The sequence below is a fragment of the Lynx canadensis genome, chromosome B2 (assembly GCF_007474595.2).
Source record: "Lynx canadensis isolate LIC74 chromosome B2, mLynCan4.pri.v2, whole genome shotgun sequence".
NCBI classification, from domain to species: domain Eukaryota; kingdom Metazoa; phylum Chordata; class Mammalia; order Carnivora; family Felidae; genus Lynx; species Lynx canadensis.
The window spans coordinates 1,825,240-1,844,414 of record NC_044307.1 but is presented as its reverse complement, the minus strand read 5'-3'; the positions used below and the strand labels follow the sequence as shown (position 1 = coordinate 1,844,414).

Sequence of the window (19,175 nt, the reverse complement as noted above, 5' to 3'; positions counted from 1 at the left end):
GAAAATAAGAGACTCTCACAACGAAAAGTTATGGTAGGCATTTATTTTTATTCCTATTGTCATATTTTTTACACCACTGCTTTCTCTACTAAATCAGAGGTCAACAAACTACTGCCTACAGACCAAATTGTTCCCCTGCCTGTTTTTGTATGGCCTTAGCAAGAAGTTTTATATTTTTAAATTATAGGGGAAAAATCAGAAGAAGAATAAAAGTTTGTGATATGTGAAAATTAAAGAAATTCAAATTTCAGTGTCTATAAGGAGTTTTATTAGAACACATTCATGTTCATTTACATATTGTCTATAGCTGCTTTCACTCTACAATGGTAGAACTCTAATTTAGCAAAATATTATTCCTCAAAAAAATTTTTTTTACTCTTAGGGTGCCTGGGTGGCTCAGTCAGTTAAGTGTCCAACTTCAGATCAGGTCATGATCTCACAGTTGGAGAGTTTGAGCCCCGTGTCAGGCTCTGTGCTGACAGCCTGGCACCTCCTTTGGATTCTGTCTCTCTCTCTCTCTCAGTCCCTCCTCTGCTCATGCTCTGTCTCTCTCTGTCTCTCAAAAATAAGTAAGTGTTAAAAGTTTTGGGGGGCGCCTGGGTAGCTCAGTCAGTTAAACATCCAACTTCGGCTCGGGTCATGATCACACAGTTCGTGGGTTCGAGTCCCGCATCACACTCTGTGCTGATAGCTTGCAGCCTGGAGCCTGCTTCAGATTCTGTGTCTCCCTCTCTCTGCCCCGCCCCCGCTCACACTCTGTCTCCCTCTCTCTCTCTCTCAAAAATAAACATTAAAAATATTTTAAAAAATTTATTCTTCCTGTTAGAAGACCTGTGTCACAAAAATGTATTTAATTATATATTTTAACAAAATTAACTTTTATTCAGTTTCTAATCAAATACTATAATACTTTATTTTCTTTCATTAAAAAACGTAAGTATTTACAATTTTATCAGTTTGGGAAGACAAACAGAATAAAAATGGAGAAAAGTGATCGAAAGACAAATTCAATGATAGAATAAATATAGCCTATTTAAATGCCTGCCTGGCCCTGTTGGCTGCTGCCGGCGTGAATTCTCAGCCTCAGAATTAGCATAGTTCAAAATCTCCTTCAGCTTCAAAACGTCCAAGGGAGAGATTTTGGTGACTTCAAAGAAGATCTGGTGAAAATACTTGGAATGCAGAGTCTCCAGCTTATTGCAAGGACACAAAATCAGCAGGATGTTCAACTGGTTGATCAAGGGGTGAAGATCAGAGGTCTTGTAGCCACTGTAATACTCCAGGGTAGGAGCCCAGTGTCTGAACTTTTTCACGTAGACGGCCAGGAGGAAGGAGTCAGCAGCTAGCTTGGAAGGGCTTTCCAGGATATAGTCCTATTCCTGCAGTCATCTCACAGATGAAGCGGCACGGGGTCAATGCCTTCGTGCTGGCATGGAGATACCTAGTATATCTGCACAGGAAGTGATAGGCGATGGGAATACTGATACCAAGTTTGAGAGTTTGCAGTTTGCCAACTTCCATGCATCTTGCTGATAAATATATAAAAATCTAATTTTATCTTATTCGATTTAATTTCCCACCTCATTTAGAGTCTTAGAATCAGGAAAGCACTTATACCTAAATTCTGATTTAGTTTTTCTGTCACTTTCCAAGTCTGTTAAATAACTGAGGTCAACTTAACTACAGATAACCAAGGTGATGGTAATGCCTATGTACCTTTTAAGCTAAGAGGGAAATGATCTTGCATGAAATGCTAGCCATTTCAGACAGTGAACACAGTATATGCATAAACTGGTTCCCAACCACAAAATTCCTGAAGAAATTAACCAAATTAGGAGACATCTACAAGACTGGGTTGGATGCTTCCCTGCATTTCAGGGGTAGAAACGTCTGTGAATTTTAAGAATTAAAATCATGCCTCTGGTCTTCACTTGGCTCAGAGGCTGGGCTTAAACTTTTTGATTCCAAAAGTTCTGGTGCTTGCTTCCAGTAGGAACAAGTGGGGTTTTGAAGTCAATAAACGTGCTTCCGCCATGAAACTGGTGGACAGGTTCCTTTCTAAGGGATCAACAAAAGGAGCACGAGAAGTAAGGGGCTCCCACCAAGGGGTGACGATAAAGAGGACCGAGGGGAGCATGGAGACTTGAAGGGTATCAAGATGGTTAAAGGCGAATACCCAAGAGGAGTAGGAGACGTTTGAACAGTATAAGGGTCACTGGCGCAAATTCCTCTATTTGTGTCCCCGAGGGCCAAGGGCAGCGCAGGCAAAGCGGAACCACGAGAGGAGCGGCACACCTCCACCAAATGCCCCAGCGAAACCTTACGGCCTGACGCCATCCGCCCTCGCGCCACGCCTTCGCCTACCAACCCACCGGAAGCGGAAGCCTTGCGGGCACCGTTGTGACGCGCCTGCGTGGGCACCGCTGCTGTGGCGCCTGCGTGGGCGGGAAGTGCCGGCCGTACGCAGTCTCCGTGGCCACTGCTCGGCGTTGGCCGTTTGGTCGCCGGTGGAGGCGTGGCTCATGGCCCCGGTGTCCCAGTCCCGCTATCCCGAGGACGCCGCCGGCTCTCGGAGGCGGCGACGCAGCTCTGTGGGGAGCCCGCCGTCCGCGCTGGCCGGATGCTTCCCTTGTGGAGGCCGCTCCCGCTCTCACTCCCGCGGCCGCGAGGGCCTCAGGCCTTCGTGGGGGGTGTCGGGCGTTGGCGACCCGAGTCCGCTGGGCGGATCTGAGTCTCGGGCACAGCCTTCGGGGCCCCGCAACTACGCGTTCTCGTCCTCTTCCGTCCACTCTGGCGGATACCGCTTCCATCACCACTATGCGGGCGACCTGCAGTGGGCCAAAGAGTATGAGAAGAAGGAGGAGAGCTATCGTCAGAGGTGGCTGAAAGAGAGAGAGAGGATTGGGGAGCTGGGAGCTCCTGAGGTGTGGGGGCTCTCTCCAAAGTTTCCTGAGCCGGATTCTGATGAACATACCCCAGTGGAGGATGAAGCGGTAAAGAGTCAGGAGACCAGCAGTTCAGATTCCAGCTCCGAAGAAAACGGGAATACCAGTCGTTCAAAAAGCAAGAAAAAAAGAAAGAAAAAGTCTAAAACGAAACATAGGAAACATTCTGATAATAGTGAGAGTAATTCAGACTCCGACATTAATTCTAGTTCTGATGATAAAAAGAGGGCCAAAAAAGCCAAGAAGAAGGAAAAGAAGAAGAAACACAGAGCAAAAAGAACCAAGAAAAAGAAGAATAAGAAGACTAAGAAAGAATCCAGTGATTCAAGCTTTAAAGATTCAGAAGGGGAGTTGCCAGAAGATACCTGGATTGAGCAGTCAAAGATTACAGATACCATGGATCCAATAGGCCCAGAAGCACCTGTAATACATATCTCTCAAGATGAGAAACCTTTGAACTATGGCCATGCTCTGCTCCCAGGTGAAGGTGCAGCAATGGCTGAGTATGTGAAAGCTGGAAAGCGAATCCCACGAAGAGGTGAAATTGGGCTGACAAGTGAAGAGATTGCTTCATTTGAATGCTCAGGTTATGTCATGAGTGGTAGGAGGCATCGTAGAATGGAGGCTGTACGACTGCGTAAAGAGAACCAGATCTACAGTGCTGATGAGAAGAGAGCTCTTGCATCCTTTAACCAAGAAGAAAGACGAAAGAGAGAGAATAAGATGCTAGCTAGTTTCCGAGAGATGGTGTACAGAAAGACAAGAGGGAAAGATGACAAGTAAGGACCTTGTGTTGTACAGTGGGACTTTAACAACAATTTTATGTAATCAAAACAATATGAAAAGACTTAACGGTGCTACTGTATCTATGATGTTAGAAAGTCCTTCAAGAAAAAGCTGCTGAGATCTGTATTTATTTTTAACTTAATACATGCACATGGTTTAAAAAATATTCAAGTGCTATAGTAGAAGTTAATAAAAGGTCTTTCACCCTAGTCGCTAATTCTTCTCCCCAAAGAAATCTTTTTGAGGTCTTTTATGTCTGTTCATAAGTTCTGTGTCTATGCAAGCATATTTCAGGATAAAGGCTGGAGAGATTAACCTGAGGGTTATTTTCCCTGTTGCTCTGATTTCTCTCTCTCTTGAAGGGCCTTATGGAGCCCTTCATTTGCCCCAAGGTAGACCAGAAGAACCCCAGAAAGAAGAGAGGATTCAATTGAATGTAGACTTCTGGTTGCAATTAACAGCTGGTGTTAAAGAGTAAAGATTTACTGGCTCATGAAATTGCAAAGTCCTCCGGGAGAATGGGTCTCGTGTGTGGCTTCTTGCGACTCTGGCTTTCTTCTTCATCATGGGCCATCTTCCTCCTTAGGCTAGTTTCCCTTAAATAATAAAAAGGCTGCCAAAGGTCCTGGATTTGATTATATACTTCCTGGTCCACCTCTGAAGAAAGAACATTTCTGTCTTGGCATTCCAAATAAGAGTCCTGAGAGTCACCCTAATTGGATTAGCTTAAGTTACATGCCCACTCTCAAAAAAATGTACTGTTGCCATGGAAATAGGCCCACTCCTGGAGCTGTAGGTATAGTCAGTTTATAGGCTACATACATGGGGAAGAACTGGAAGGCAGATAGGCAACCAAAAAAATGCCAAATATAGTTGTGAATGATTTCTAAAAACCAATACATGTGCTTTCAAGCCAAAATTTTGCTGAAGCTTGGTTTTGAATATTGGGGAATATCTGATTGGAGGGGACATAGGGTTTATCCATAAAATAGATATAAAGAAGAAAAGATGAAGGTCCATGGTGCTTGGGGTCTTCTGAAGAGTGGATTAGCTGCCACCTTAGACTAAGAGGACAAGGAAAGAAATGAGCAGGTATAAAGAAGAATGCAGTTGGTGGAGCTCATGAAAAGGAGATCAGATCAGGAGGGACCTCATGGACAACAGAGTTGACTAGCTAGCACCAGTACTGAAGAAGACTTTAGAGTGAGCTCCACTCATGGTCTATCATAAACCTTTGTTTTTATCCAGTGACATCTGCCTGAATTTTAAGATTTCATTTCATCACTAGGCAAACTACCTCATTTGAAAAGGGGGCCCTGTGGCACACCTGGGTGGTTCAGTTAGTTCAGTTAGCATCCGCTCCACCTCTTGATTTCAGCTCAGGTCATGATCCCAGGACTTGGGCCCCATGTCAGCCCCATGTCAGGCTTGGGATTCTCTCTCCCTCTCTGTCTGCCCCTCTCCCTGGCTCATGAAGTATCTCTTAAGAAGAAGGGGAAGTAGAAGCGAGGAGAAGGAGAAGAAAAAAAGAGTAAACTCCCTTTTCAAGGCTCAAGACCCTACTAAACCCCACAGAACCGAAGGTGAAGGGGTTCTAGAATCTCACAGGCAGTGTGATGTGGAAGGGCACTTTCGTCCTAGTAGATGACATTGACGCCGGACCACACTACCTTGAGAATTTCCCTAAAGAGGGTTGGGCAACACTACTAAAAACCAGTATTACATATGTATATTTCTATTTTTAGAAACAAACCATACAGCATTACATGCATGGACTTACACCTTGCATTTTTCACTTAATATATCTTGGAGATGTTGTAATCAGTGCATATAAATCTATCTTATTCTTTTTAATTAATGACTTTATAATATATTGAATGAAAGGACCATATTTTATTGGATGTTTAAGATGTTTCCTATATTTTGCAATTACACAGTATCATAGTGAAAATCTTTGTGGATATGGCCACCTAGAAGTGGAGTTCTTGGATCAAAAGGAAAATATTTATTAAGTGCTTTTCTTTTTTTAAATGTGTATAGTGTCTTCTTTTTTTAAGTTATTTATTTTGAGAGAGAGCACTGGGGCGGGGCAGAGACAATCCCATGCAGCCTTTGTGCTGTCAGTGCAGAGCCTGATGCAAGGCTTGAACTCATGAACTTTTGAGATCATGACCTGAGCTGAAACCAAGAGTTAGATGCCTAACCGTCTGAGCCACGCAGGTGCCCCTAATAGGTGCTTTTTATATACTAGGGACTATGCCAGGTGCTGGCTGTAAACCAGAGAGCAAATTAAGTTTGATCTTTGCCATCACAGAATTTTACATTCTACTGGAGGAGACAGGCCTTTAAAAAACTAACAGACAATATGTATTAATTGCAGTATGCTGTGAAGAAAATAAAGGACTAGAGACAGTAATTGGGGGACATTTTTGAAGGAGTGGTCAGGAGGGGCACCTGGGTGACTCAGTCGGTTGGGCGTCGGACTTCGGCTCAGGTCATGTTCTCACGGTTCGTGGTTCCAGCCCCGCGTTGGGCTCTGTGCTGACAGCTCAGAGCCTGGAGCCTGCTTCCGATTCTGTCTCCTTCTCTCTGGCCCTCCCCCACTCACGCTCTGTCTCACTCTCTCTCTCAAAAATAAATAAACATTTTTAAAAAAAATTTTAAAAAGGGTGTTCAGGAAAAGTTTACGAATGTCACGTGTAAGTTCTATGTGTTTTTACATTTTAATAGGATTGCAACATTGCTTTCCAAATAAAATTTACCAGTTCTCACACCTATATCATCAACAATATCGTACTTCTAAACCTTTTGATCTTTGCCAATCTGATGGGTGAAAAGTGGCATTTTATTTTTTTATGTTCATTTAAGAGCAAAGTTGAGCATCTTTTCATATATACACACATGTATATATACATGTATATATATACGTATATATATGAGTCCTATAATTTTTTTGGTGTGTGTGTGTGAAGTACTCACATAGGCTTTGTCCATTTTCCTACTGGCTTGTTGGTCTTATTAATCATAAGAATTCTTCAAATAATAAATTCTCTCTCACATGTCTTGAAAATATTTCCCCTCTTGTCTGCCTTCTGAATAGCTTTTCTGGGAAACACTTGATCATATTGTTCTTTAAGGCCTAAAGATTCCCTAATACTAGCCAATTAAATATCTTTGTCTTTTTCACTTGGCAGAAAGATGCAGCTGAGGAGCTGTGCCTTCTGAGAAGGCAAGGCAGAATTAGAGGGTTTTGCCAAAATGATAAAATACGCACAATGCAACACACAGTGCAATGCTCACAGCAGAGTTCCCATGACAGTATTCCGTGCCATCAGTAGGATTGACTTCCTGGTTAATGTTGTTATTAGGGTCCTGCCAATATATCTGCCTTAAAACAAGACTGTGAGATTTATAATTTGATTACAGATCATGTTGTCTCAGGGGAGCTAATAAAAGGCAGTAGAACTTTTTTTCCTTTTTAAGTAGTGTTGCCCAGAGTACATGGTTATGGGTTGTGGAATAGAAGAAAAACAGAACAACAAAAAATTTGTGTCATATTTAGGCTTCAAAAACCATCAGAATCATTGTTTACTAAACTCTACTCAAGGAGCCAGTTGAACAGATCAAATAGCTTGAATTAACCACCAGAGTTACACTGAGGGTTTTTATTTTTTTATTATTATTATTACTTTATTTATTTATTACTTTAAGAGAGAGAGTAAGGGGAGAGGGGCAGAGGGAGAGAGAGGGAGAATCTTTTTTTTTTAATTTTTTTTAACGTTTATTTATTTTTTTGAGACAGAGAGAGAGCATGAACAGGGGAGGGGCAGAGAGACAGGGAGACAGAGAATCTGAAGCAGGCTCCAGGCTCTGAGCTGTCAGCACAGAGCCCGACACGGGGCTCGAACCCATGGACCGTGAGATCATGACCTGAGCCATGACCTGAGCCGAAGTCGGACGATTAACTGACTGAGCCACCCAGGCGCCCCGGAGAGGGAGAATCTTAAGCGGGCTCCAGATCAACCTGAAGTCCAACTTGGGGATCAATCCCATGACCCTGGGATCATGACCTGAGCTGAAATCGTCAGATGCTCACCCGACTGAGCCACCCAGGCACCCCTACACTTAGTTTTATTCAGTACTGAGAAACAGCCCAAGAAAGCAAATTAGATTGGCTACTGCTGTTTAATTACAATCCATAAATTTTGTGAGACATCATTAATTTTACCATGAGCCATTATTTTATGACTTTGGGGGATTATGTAAAATAGTGTTTCACGAGATATAAAAACTCCTCCACTGGAATAAGGGGTTCTAATGAGGATTTCGCGGTAGATTTTCTCCTTTTCTTCACCTTCTCCTTCTTCTTTAGCACATGAGGAGATATTTTCTACCTATAGCTATAAGCAACTTAGGGAGTAAGAAATTATTAATTTGGCAAATAGCTGTCTTTTTATTCTTAACAAATTCAGAGGCATTTTTATGAGAATCCTTGTTAAGATTTCACAGTCAGTCTTGGGGGAGGGTTTTTTTTTTTTTTTGAGATGTATATGGTTTTGGCACATAAAGGTAGTATCCATCTATTCCTATTTTATTAGGAGTTTCCCCTTTTAATCAGAAATGCATGTCAAATTTTATTAAATGACTTATTAGCATTTAGGGATCATAGGATTTTTCTTTATTTGCCTATTAATAAGATGGTTTAAAGTTATAGATCTCCAGGCGCCTGGGTGGCTCAGTCTGTTAAGTGTCCAACTTTGGCACAGGTCACAATCTCGAGGTTCATGGCTTCAAACCCTGTGTCAGGCTCTTAGTTATCAGTGCGGAGCCAGCTTTGATTCCTCTGTCTCCCTCTCTCTCTGCCTCTCCCCGACTCTCTCTCTTGAGCATGTGCGCTCTCTCTCTGTCTCTCAAAAATAAATACACGTTGAAAAGAATTATAGATTTCCTAATATTAAACTATGAATTAAATTTATTGGACTCATTTGTAGGTTTTTGGTTGTTTGTACCACTCACTGGTCACATAATTTTCTATTTAAAATTCAGAATAATGATGGGGCACCTCGGTGGCTCAGTTGGTTAAACATCTGACTCTTGATTTTAGCAAGCCCTGTGTCAGGCTCCTCGTTGGCAGCACAGAACCTGCTTGGGATTCTCCTTCTCTCCCTCTCTCTCCCTGCTCGCACTCTCCCTCTCCCAAAATAAATGAATAAACTTTAAAAATTTCAGAATAATAATATCTTGCCGTATGGGTGGAAGCAGAGAGAAATGCAGAAAGCATCATTACAAAAAGATAACTGCTAATCTTATGCTATAGCATGGTAGCATGACTTGTAATGCAATTGTGCCTCTAGTGATCGTATAGAAAAGGAAACTTTTATTTTGAATATCTTAAGAATGGACCTGACGAAAACATACAGACCACCATTTTGTTTACAAAAATAAGGATAATTCTGGGGGTGCCTGGGTGGCTCAGTTGGTTGGGCGTCCGACTTCAGCTCAGGTCACGATCTCGCGGTCCGTGAGTTCGAGCCCCGCGTCGGGCTCTGTGCTGACAGCTCACAGCCTGGAGCCTGCTTCAGATTCTCTGTCTCCCCCTCTCTCTGCCCCTCCCCTGCTCATGTGCTGTCTCTGTCTCAAAAACAAATAGTAACATTAAAAAAATATAAAAACAAAAAAACAAAACTAAGGATAATTCTGGAAAATGAAAATCTCAAGTATGAAAATTGATTTTTGTTATCAGCAACATGTAGACTATCCTGGTAAAAGTAGCATTTTTATTTATTCTCATCTACATCTACCCCTTCCAAAAGATACAGACTACTTAAATTAAAAATGCGCACCTTGAATTTTGTAAAAATACTTTGTTAGCGTGCATTACTGGTTTTGGTTTTCATGGGATATTCAGTACAATGCCAATAATCTGAGCCTTGATACTATGAGTGACATTTAAGAAGCCAGTCATCGTAGGAGTTTGAAAGGGGCAGCAAATGAATTAAGATCTTTACTTCCTTTTTTAAAACTTTTATTTATTTGTTTGTTTATTTACTTATTTACTGAGAGAATATGAGAGGGGGAGGGGCAGAGAGACAGAGGGAGAGAGAGAATCACAAGTAGGCTCCATGCTGCCAGCACAGAGCGTGACATGGGACTTGATCCCACAAACCGTGAGACCATGATCTGAGCTGAAATCAAGAGCTGGGCTCTCAAGTGACTGAGCCACCCAGGCACTCCTATTTACTTCCTTTTTAAATTAAATTTTATAGTTATCCCTTATATAATTGGTGTAAAATATATAAGCCCTTCTTTAGAAAGAGAGAAAATCAGACATGAGTTTTCTGTTCAAGAAAAAATGTTAAGTTCTAATTAGTAAAATATTTGCATTCATTGGATTTGTTTGCCTTAGGAAGTTTAAAGTGAACGTATTTCATTGCTACTTTAAAAGATACTTCCAAGCTTCTGGCACCCAAGGAGGAAAGGGTAACTCTCCTTGTCACAATGAAAGGTGTTTTTTGTTTTTTCTTTTCTTCTGATCATTTCAATGCTGAAGACACTGAATAAATTACCTGTCATAAAACAATGATTAGTATGATATTTAATGCTTTTTCAAAACTATTAATTAATCAGACGTTTGTTTAGATCTTTAAAAGGACTTATCTCACTCAAAGACTCTAAATACAGTTTTTGGTAAAATGAACAAGAGGGAATATTCTGTATTCTTCTGTAGAATTTTTGGTAAAGTGATATCTAATGCTTTTTCCCCTGAAACCTACATTCGTTGCAAAGTATTGTAGATTATCCTTTTACAGTAATAGACTTAAATTTCATTACCTTAAATACTCCAGTTCAAATACATTTTCATTGTTCAATTTAATCTTCAGATCTTTGCTACTATGAAAAAAGGGGAAAAACCCCATGCGTTGACCTTTTTTTTTTTTTTTTTTTGCCATTGTGTTTAACGACTGTTTAAATCGGGGAGAAATGGAAAAGTATGTGACCGTGTTTAATTTTTCCGTGTTTAATTTATGAAGCAGCAAAGTGGAAACGACGGCTCGTCAGGGAAACACTGAACTGGGCTAGCCTGTTTTTATTTGAAGGAAATTAAGTCCGGCTTAAAAAAGAGAAAAGCCCGCGCGCGCACCTGCACACCGCGGTAGGGCGGGTCGAGCCGGGCACCATCGAGCCGCGGTCCTCCGCGTGCCTAGAGCGGAAGCGACGTCGCGCTGGGGAGCGGGTGTCGGCGCTCGGCGCGTAGCGCAGACGGTGCCGGAGGGAGCGTGGCTGCGCCTGCTCGTCGGCTGTCGGGTGCGTAGCGTCAGTGCTGGGGCTCGGGAGGGCCTGCGGCCGAGACCGGGGGACGGTGGGGCCCCGGGTGCAGGGAAACGCTCGGCGACGAAGGAGCCGGGCGGGAGATGTCCGCTGAACTGGGCACAGCGTCGGCTGCACAGGCGTCGTCCCCTGAGCGCAGTTTTAAATCCCTATCGAAGGTAAGCCTCGGAGGCTGGTACTGGAGCAGAAACCTGAAGGACGCGGTGAGACCGATGTGGCCTTTGGGGGACGAGCTTTCAGGCAGAGGGAACCGCCTGCTTGACGCTCCGGAGGAGTAGCCAGGCCCCCAGGCCACCGTGGGCGGGGCTCAGTGTGCGGGGTGGTGTGGAGGTTTTGGGGGGCATCTGTAGTTGGGGACTCACGATGAGATGAGACCCGAGGGGCTCTTGAACCAGAAAAGTGGTCAGTAGCGGCCAGATTGCTGACCTACCCGGAAGGTGGAGCCAGCAGGCTTTGCTGTTGGAGCAGATGTGCATTGTGAGAAAGAAGGCAACGATCAGCCCAAGGGTTTGGCCTGCGGCTGCAAGAGCTACTGAAGGAAAGATCTGAGCTTGAGCTTTGGGACCTTGCGTCAGTTATTTAGCTGTCCGTGTCCCGGTACCTGGCTCTGTAGAGTGAAATTTGCACTCGTGTCTTGATGCAGTTGTGTGAGGATTAGATGCATAACTTCCGTAAAGTACATACAACAGTTATGGGGCGCCTGGGTGGCTCAGCCGGCTAAGCGTCTGACCGCCTCAGGTCATGATCTCGCGGTTCGTAAGTTCGAGCCCCGCGTCGGGCTCTATGCTGACAGCTCAGAGGCTGGAGCCTGCTTCGGATTCTGTCTCCCTCTCTCTCTGCCCCTCCTCTGCTCATGCTCTGTCTCTGTCTGTCCCCCAAATAAATAAAACATTAAAAAATTTAAAAAAGTACATGCAACAGTTGTGCTGGCTTATTGTTTCATGATGCTGAGACATGAAGGGTGTGTGGGCACAAATGAGAAAATTGGACGGTGAGGAGTGTTCCAGGAAGGAGTAAGACGTGGGAGGACCCAGGAACAGGAGAGCATTGAAAGTCTGAGGAACTGAAAGTTCACTAGTCATAAGAAAATTTTAATTTTTTTTTTTTTTTTGAGAGAGAAAGAGACCGAATTCAAGTGGGGGAGGGGCAGAGAGAGGAGACACAGAATCCGAAGCAGGCTCCAGGCTCTGAGCTGTCAGCACAGAGCGAGAAGTGGGGCTCGAACCCACGGACTGGGGAATCATGACCTAAGCCAAAGTCGGACACTTAACCGACTGAGCCACCCAGGTGCTCTGGATTTGACTTTTTGTATCTTAGGTCCATTTTTTGACCAAAAGAAAAAAACATATATGTATGTGTTAGCTGGGACTTACCACGCACACATCCTGGACTGTATAACAGCAAGCTGTATTTGGAGCCTAACTGGTTTTATAGCTCTTTTTAAACCCAGGAGCCATTTTTCACAATTCATTTAGATGTCTGTGTAATCCAGAACAATACTTTTTATTTTTGTGAAATCGACTGTTTTGAGGAGTCCGTGTCTTTTTTTGATAAGCTTCCTTTGGGATTTATCAGAAAGTCTCCTCATTATTAGATTCATGTTAAATATTTAGTGAAAATGCTGCATAAGTGATAAGGCAGAAGGTCAGTAGTTGTCTGTTGTTGTTGCCAGGCTTGCTCATTTGATTAGGTTTGTGGCTGCCAGACATCTCCATTTATTTCCCTTTGTAATTAATACACAGTTAGCATGATGATTCTTTGAGACCGTGAGAATGCCCTTGCACCCAGTTCTTTTGCCCAGTGCCTTTGCCCATGTGGTCCTTGATTCAGTTGGTTATTTCGTCAAGCTGCAAAATGGTGATTTTTCAGATGTGTTATTCCTGCTCTGTCAGCCGGCAATCTTCCGTAGAACAGAGTTTTCTCATTCTGTATGTGTGTTCCATTTTTAGGAATGGTTGCTTCAGAGAAAGAAAATTTGATAGCGATTATTGCAAATGTATAAGCCCAACCAAGGCGTGTTGCTGTTGTTATTATTGTTCCTACTACTGTTATTGTTTCCGTGACTCTTGGTTTTACATTTTCAGGAGGAGACCATCAAAAGGAAGTTTTCTGAGGCAGAGAGAGCAAACACGCGGACACTGGGGATGGCGACAGCGCCGCTCGGCGCCCGTTCCCCAGCGCCTCTGAATCTGAAGAAGGAGGTGCTTCGGACCATGGAGGGGGATCCCCACTCTACTGGGGAACAGGGAGTCCGGCCGCCGGGAGACGGCACAGGCCTGGGGCGGGAGCCGTTGTGCAAACAGTTCAGGCAGTTGCGCTATGAGGAGACCACAGGGCCCCGCGAGGCGCTGCGCCGGCTCCGCGAGCTGTGCCGCCAGTGGCTGCGGCCCGAGACGCACAGCAAGGAGCAGATCCTGGAGCTGCTGGTGCTGGAGCAGTTCCTGACCATCCTGCCCGCCGAGCTCCAGGCTCGGGTGCGGGAGCACCGTCCGGAGAGCGGGGACGAGGTGGTGGTGGTTCTGGAGGATTTGCAGCCAGAGCTTGGAGACGCAGGAAAGCAGGCGGTGAGGACCAGATGTGCCCTTTTGCAGGAAAGCAGGAGTTGGGACCTGGGGCCGGAGGCGAGGGCATGAGCTGGGCACCCGGGGAGGGCCTGCAGAGCTCCTGTTCGGGTTCTTTGCTGTCCGGTGCTCAGAGCCATTGGCTCGTCCCACGGCGTCACCTGCTGTCCCCTGGGAGGGACCGGCCGTGCTGCTTCCCCAGCCTCTTCTTTGTCCCCTGGGCTTTCTCCTCCTCCTTCTCACGTGGGAGTGTCTCTCTGAACAGCACTTTCCTCCTCAGCCCACAGGTCCCTAACTGTCCCTGCATGTCCCCGCATGTCCCTAGGACCCAGGCCAGGCTGAAGAGCAGACGATGCTGGCGGGGGCGGCAGCCCCGGTGGAAGCAGTGCGGGGGCAGCGCGCCCAGCTGGAGCGTGACGTTCTGGAGCCTGAAGGAGACAAGGGTAGGAAGCAGCTGCGTCTCGGGGCGGGCGAGAGGTGGGCATCGGCGTCCCTTCCGAGGCCCCGCTGTCGTGTTTGTCTTGAGGTGGCTCTGTCGAGGTGTGGTGTCCACGTGGTGGAGTTCACTCTGAGAGTTTGGTCCGTTTGTGTCCTCAGACAGGAAGACGGTCCGTGGTGCAGTCGCTGCCACAGTCAGGACTGGAGGACTCTCGTCCCCCCACATTTCCCCCCATCCTTTCCATGGTGTTTGTGTTCAGCCGAAACAGGACTTCTCCTGCCCTGGCCTTCTCCTTCCCTCCTTCACTGCAGGGGTGAATAAAGAAAGGACGGCTGGTTTCTCACCCAGCCCGTGCTCCATTGCTCATTTTTTCTTCTCTCCTTCAAATTACTGTATGATTATCACTTTTATTTCCAAATGTCACCTAGGTTGGTTTTTACTCTACTGTATTGTCTTCGTCATTGAAATCCGCCTTTCTTGTTTCTGTTGCTTACGTTTCTCCCCCTCTGTCCGGCCTTACAATCCTGCTTCCTGCTACTTGTGTCATCTCAGTGCTTCGCTGGGATTCTTACCTCTTGCTCCTTCTCCGTCATTTACACTGTTAGATTCATTAACGCTGTTCCCGTCCCTAAAACCCTTCAGTGAGCTGAGTTATGCTATTCTTTCTACATGTGTTTTTTTTATCATTTGAAAAATTCCATGATCAAAAGGAAGAAATAAAACCAAGAAGAAACCTACCACCTGCATGACTTCCAGCAGGCAGTGAGAGAGGCCTCCCTGGTAGTGGTGTCTATTGCCTTCTCAGCCTCACATCTATGAGCTTGACTTTACCAGTTTGCTTGAGACTTTTAGCACTGACGGTTCTGTGTCCTGGGAAACCCCTGAGTCCGTTCCCCTGTGGCCCCCTCACACCACGGGTCCCCTTAGTCCAGATGAATCAGGACGTTCCATCCCCCTGTGGTCCCATCACACCATGGGTCCCCTTAGTCCTGGACGAATGAGGATGGTCTGTGCCCCCGTGGCCCCATCACACTGCATGTCCCCTGAGTCCTGGACAAATCAGGACTGTCTTTCCCCCTGTGACCCTATCACACCGTGGGTCCCCTTCATGCTGAGCTACATTCTGTTTCCCACTTGCTCCTTGCTGTTTGTCTCCTCTGAGTTTCTCCTGCCACGTTTCTTCTGTCTGGAGTAATTTGTCCTCGCTTTCCCTAATTCGTACTCATCCTTCAGGGCCTTAGACCTCCCTTTCTCAACCTTCCCAAGGTCCCCCAAACCTGGACGACTTTTCTGGGGAAAAGGACCTGTGTTCCTAGAGCTCCAAGATTTCTCCCATTTGACCACGTCGTATCGTTGCTGGTTCATGTCTTTTTTTCCTCCTGCCAGAAAAGGGCAGGACATTGTTTTGTTTCCTGAGTCTGCTATGGCTCCTGGGTCGAACAGACCCTCAGTAAATGTTTGATGAATGGCTGATTGTGATTCTAAACCTTCTCTTACCTTCTTTCCACCTCCCCTGTTCAATTTCTGAGTCTGTTCAAAGGTCCGCCTAATGGAAATTTGCTGAGCAAAGTAGCTGAAAGAGAGGGGCCTGACTTTTGTGAACAGCCTTGCGGAAATGAATTTAGGCCCTGTCATCCATGATGGGCACTATTTGAAATGCGACAAGTAAATGCAGTCACAGTAGATCCTTGACGCTGTTCCTTGCTCTCTGGGTCTGTTGAAAATGCTATTTTACACTCAAAGTTCAAGTTATTTTCTGGTTTCAAGACATTCCCCTCTGTTTAGTGCTTATGTCGTTATATCATGGCTGGTAAAGGATCGCTCCTGTCTTCCTGTAACCCCTCCCTCCCCTGTGGGCGGCCTCCCTCCTGCAGAGGGCCCATACACACAAAGTGGCTTGTCCCGCTGAATCTTCCTGCCCCACACGGGACCCGCGGTCTCTGGCGGCTCCTTACCAGTCATCCACATCACACTGACGCTCGCATGCTCTCACCTTACACTGCCTGCTGCTTTCTGTGGCCCCCACTGATGAACTCGCATTGGCTGGTTATTCCTGCTGCTTACAATGGCTCCTGCCTGTCGTTCTCGCTTTGCATCTTTGTTCTCACTCCTGTCCTCTTCACCCGCCTGTGCCTGCGGGCCTGAGCTTAGATGTTATCGGCAGACATTGCTTACGGTCTTTCACGTACCAGAAACGTGAGCTAATTATCCCAGCACCGAGGTCCCCTGTCTTGTTGAACTGCACAGGAAGGCAGCTGCTGCTGTCCAAGGGTATCGGGAAAGTCCAAGACACTTTTGTCAACTTCATGTCACCCTCAAGGTCTTGTGGTCCAGTGGTTTTGATTCACTGGAGGACACTGAGCCCAGAGGGTTTAAATCACCTTTCTAAGATTACACAGCTAAACAGTGATACAGTGGGCATTGTGTCCACATTTCTTCATTTCTGGTGCTTTCCCTTGTGAGCCCCAAGGTCCTCAGTTGACCTCACTTTAAAAAAATTTTTTTTTAAATGTTTATTTATTTTTGAGGGGGGGGGGAGGGAGAGAGACCGTGAGCAGGGAGGGGCGGAGAGAGGGAGACCCAGAATCTGAAGCAGGTTCCAGGCTCTGAGCTGTCAGCACAAAGCTCGATGCGGGGTTCAAACTCATGAACTGAGAGATCATGACCTGGACGCTCAACCAACTGAGCCACCCAGGTGCCCTGACCTCATTTTTTTATACTCCAGCTGACAAACCATTTTGAAGAACGTATAGGCAGGCCTTTTAAGACTGTTTCCTTGTTTGCTAACTGTGTGCTGTGTATATCACATATAAAGTTCAAACCAATGGGAATAAGCTGCCTCCTACCACAATCCCCATCCTCCCCCGAGCAGCCACCGTTAACAGTTTCTTGTGTCCCCTTGCACGTATGTCCTGTGCAGACACACACAACCACAGCATTTCTACCAGCATACACGGCTTGCTTTAAATTTATTCCTCCTAGGGGCGCCTGGGTGGCTCCGTCGGTTGGGTGTCCGACTTCGGCCCAGGTCATGATCTCGTGGTCTGTGAGTTCGAGCCCTGCGTCAGGCTCTGTGCTGACAGCTCAGAGCCTGGAGCCTGTTTCAGATTCTGTGTCTCCCTCTCTCTCTGACCTTCCCCCATTCATGCTCTGTCTCTCTCTGTCTCAAAAATGAATAAACGTTAAAAAAAAAAATTTAAATTTATTCCTCCTAAATGCAAGTTCCTTTCCCAAAGCATCAAAAACCAAGTAATTGGTGATATATGTTTAATGTTTCAGGTGAGAAGACCAGGGTTGAGAACGGGAAGGTATTTGTAGAGACAGACTCTTGTGGAGGAGAGGAATCAGCCAGGAAAGTATCTGAAGCCGTAGAGCCTCGTTCTGAGGAATCTCACTTGGAAAGGCAGCGGGTCGAGCCCAAGGAGAAGCCCGAGTATAAATGCTCAGAATGTGGGGAGGGCTTCACCCGCCACTCGGACCTGGTCACACACGAAGGCGCACACACGCGAGGGGAGCTCTGTGAGTCTGCGGCGTGTCACAGTACTGGTCTTACTGGACGTCAGAAAACCCGCTCTCGAGAGAAAGGTCATCAGTGTCACGAGTGTGGGAAAGCCTTTCAGAGGAGTTCACACCTTGTCAGACACCAGAAAATCCATCTTGGCGAGAAGCCTTACCAGTGCAAAGAGTGCGGGAAGGTCTTTAGCCAGAACACAGGCCTCTTGGAACACCTCCGGATCCACACTGGAGAGAAGCCTTACCTGTGCATCCACTGTGGGAAGACCTTCCGACGCAGCTCCCACCTCAACCGGCACCAGAGAATCCACAGTCAGGAGGAGCCCTGCGAGTGCCAGGAGTGTGGGAAAACCTTCAGCCAGGCCCTTCTCCTCACCCACCACCAGAGGACCCACAGCCACTCCGGAAGCCATCGCTGTAATGAGTGTGGGAAAGCCTTCAGTCTGACTTCAGACCTCATTCGACACCATAGGATTCACACCGGAGAGAAGCCGTTCAAGTGTGACATTTGCCAGAAAGCCTTCCGCCTAAACTCCCACCTGGCTCAGCACGTGAGGATCCACAAGGAAGAAAAACCCTATGAGTGTAACAAATGCGGAGAAGCCTTCAGGCAGAGGTCGGGGCTTTTTCAGCATCAGAGATATCACCACAAAGACAGTATGGCTTGACGGGCGTCCTCTCTGCGGAGACCATCACAGACAGGATGTCGACAAGCAAACAGCACGTCAGGAAGAGTCACTGTGGCCAATTCTAGCCTCACAGAACTCGGGGGGGTGGGGGGGCCACACGGGAGGCTGTGCACATCCACTTGTCTCAGCCTTGGCCCATAGAGATCTGACCCTAGAGGGTACCATGGGAACAAGAGCATTCTTTACTGCAGGACTTCTCTGAGCCTTTAACATGGTAAATGCTTGATTGTGCATCTCCAGGTAGTAGAGAGCCTCATGATTGAGTTAGGGCTTTGAAGTCAGCAGCAAGTCACATATCCACAGATTTATAGGCTTAAACGGAACAAGAGCAGGTTGATAATTTTACATCTGGTGCAGCAACAATGCCTGTAAAATAAAGCTAATGACAATTGGAAATATACCACTCTTAAAGGTGTCTTAAAGTGCAGGTTTAATGATGGACATTTTCCCCCAGTGGTTTTACTAATCACCCCCTACTGGCATCCCCCCCCCACCATCTGCAGAAGCATTTTAGAAAGCAAAGATGATCTAATTTTACTATTTCCCACCCCTAGTCTTGCTACAATACTTCACTCATTCAGGTTAGAAATCCAGGTTAAACTGTGGGAGAGATTTTATAAGTCATGTGAATGAACAGTGCTGAGTGAATCCAGGTAGTAACTGTCTTGATACAAACTTCAGTGTCAGGAAAGTGGGTCCTCCGTAGACACTGTTTAGGAAATGGGGAAAGAAATTAGACTGTTTTCCTTTAATACTGATGATGCAGTTAAAAAATTTTTTTTTAATGTTTGTTTTTGAGAGAGAGCGCGTGAGCAGGGGAGGGGCAGAGAGAGAGGGAAACAGAGAATGCAAAGCAGGCTCCAGGCTCTGAGCTGTCGGCACAGAGCCCGACATGGGGCTCGAACACACGAAC

The 19,175-nt window shown here is 45.9% G+C and overlaps 2 protein-coding genes across 2 annotated transcripts; both read left to right on the top strand.

Annotated features, from left to right (window-relative positions):
• The first annotated feature begins 2,522 nt into the window (after positions 1 to 2,522).
• NKAPL (NFKB activating protein like) lies at positions 2,523 to 3,728 on the top strand. The gene has a single exon (XM_030316915.1). The coding sequence runs from the start codon at positions 2,523 to 2,525 to the stop codon at positions 3,726 to 3,728; it is 1,206 nt and encodes a 401-aa protein (XP_030172775.1).
• A 7,336-nt stretch (positions 3,729 to 11,064) lies between these two features.
• Positions 11,065 to 18,660, top strand: ZSCAN26 (zinc finger and SCAN domain containing 26). The gene is made up of 4 exons (XM_030316886.1): positions 11,065 to 11,218; positions 13,145 to 13,624; positions 13,947 to 14,064; positions 17,340 to 18,660. The coding sequence occupies exons 1-4, from the start codon at positions 11,144 to 11,146 to the stop codon at positions 18,239 to 18,241; spliced, it is 1,575 nt and encodes a 524-aa protein (XP_030172746.1). The 5' UTR covers positions 11,065 to 11,143; the 3' UTR covers positions 18,242 to 18,660.
• The last annotated feature ends 515 nt before the right edge of the window (positions 18,661 to 19,175 follow it).

Excerpts from the sequence above, each read along its gene's own strand:
- NKAPL (XM_030316915.1), top strand. The coding sequence starts at position 2,523 with ATGGCCCCGGTGTCCCAGTCCCGCTATCCCGAGGACGCCGCCGGCTCT.
- ZSCAN26 (XM_030316886.1), top strand. The coding sequence starts at position 11,144 with ATGTCCGCTGAACTGGGCACAGCGTCGGCTGCACAGGCGTCGTCCCCT. Across the intron at positions 13,625-13,946 it reads GAGACGCAGGAAAGCAGGCG|GACCCAGGCCAGGCTGAAGA; the intron begins GTGAGGACCAGA and ends GCATGTCCCTAG. Across the intron at positions 14,065-17,339 it reads GGAGCCTGAAGGAGACAAGG|GTGAGAAGACCAGGGTTGAG; the intron begins GTAGGAAGCAGC and ends TTAATGTTTCAG.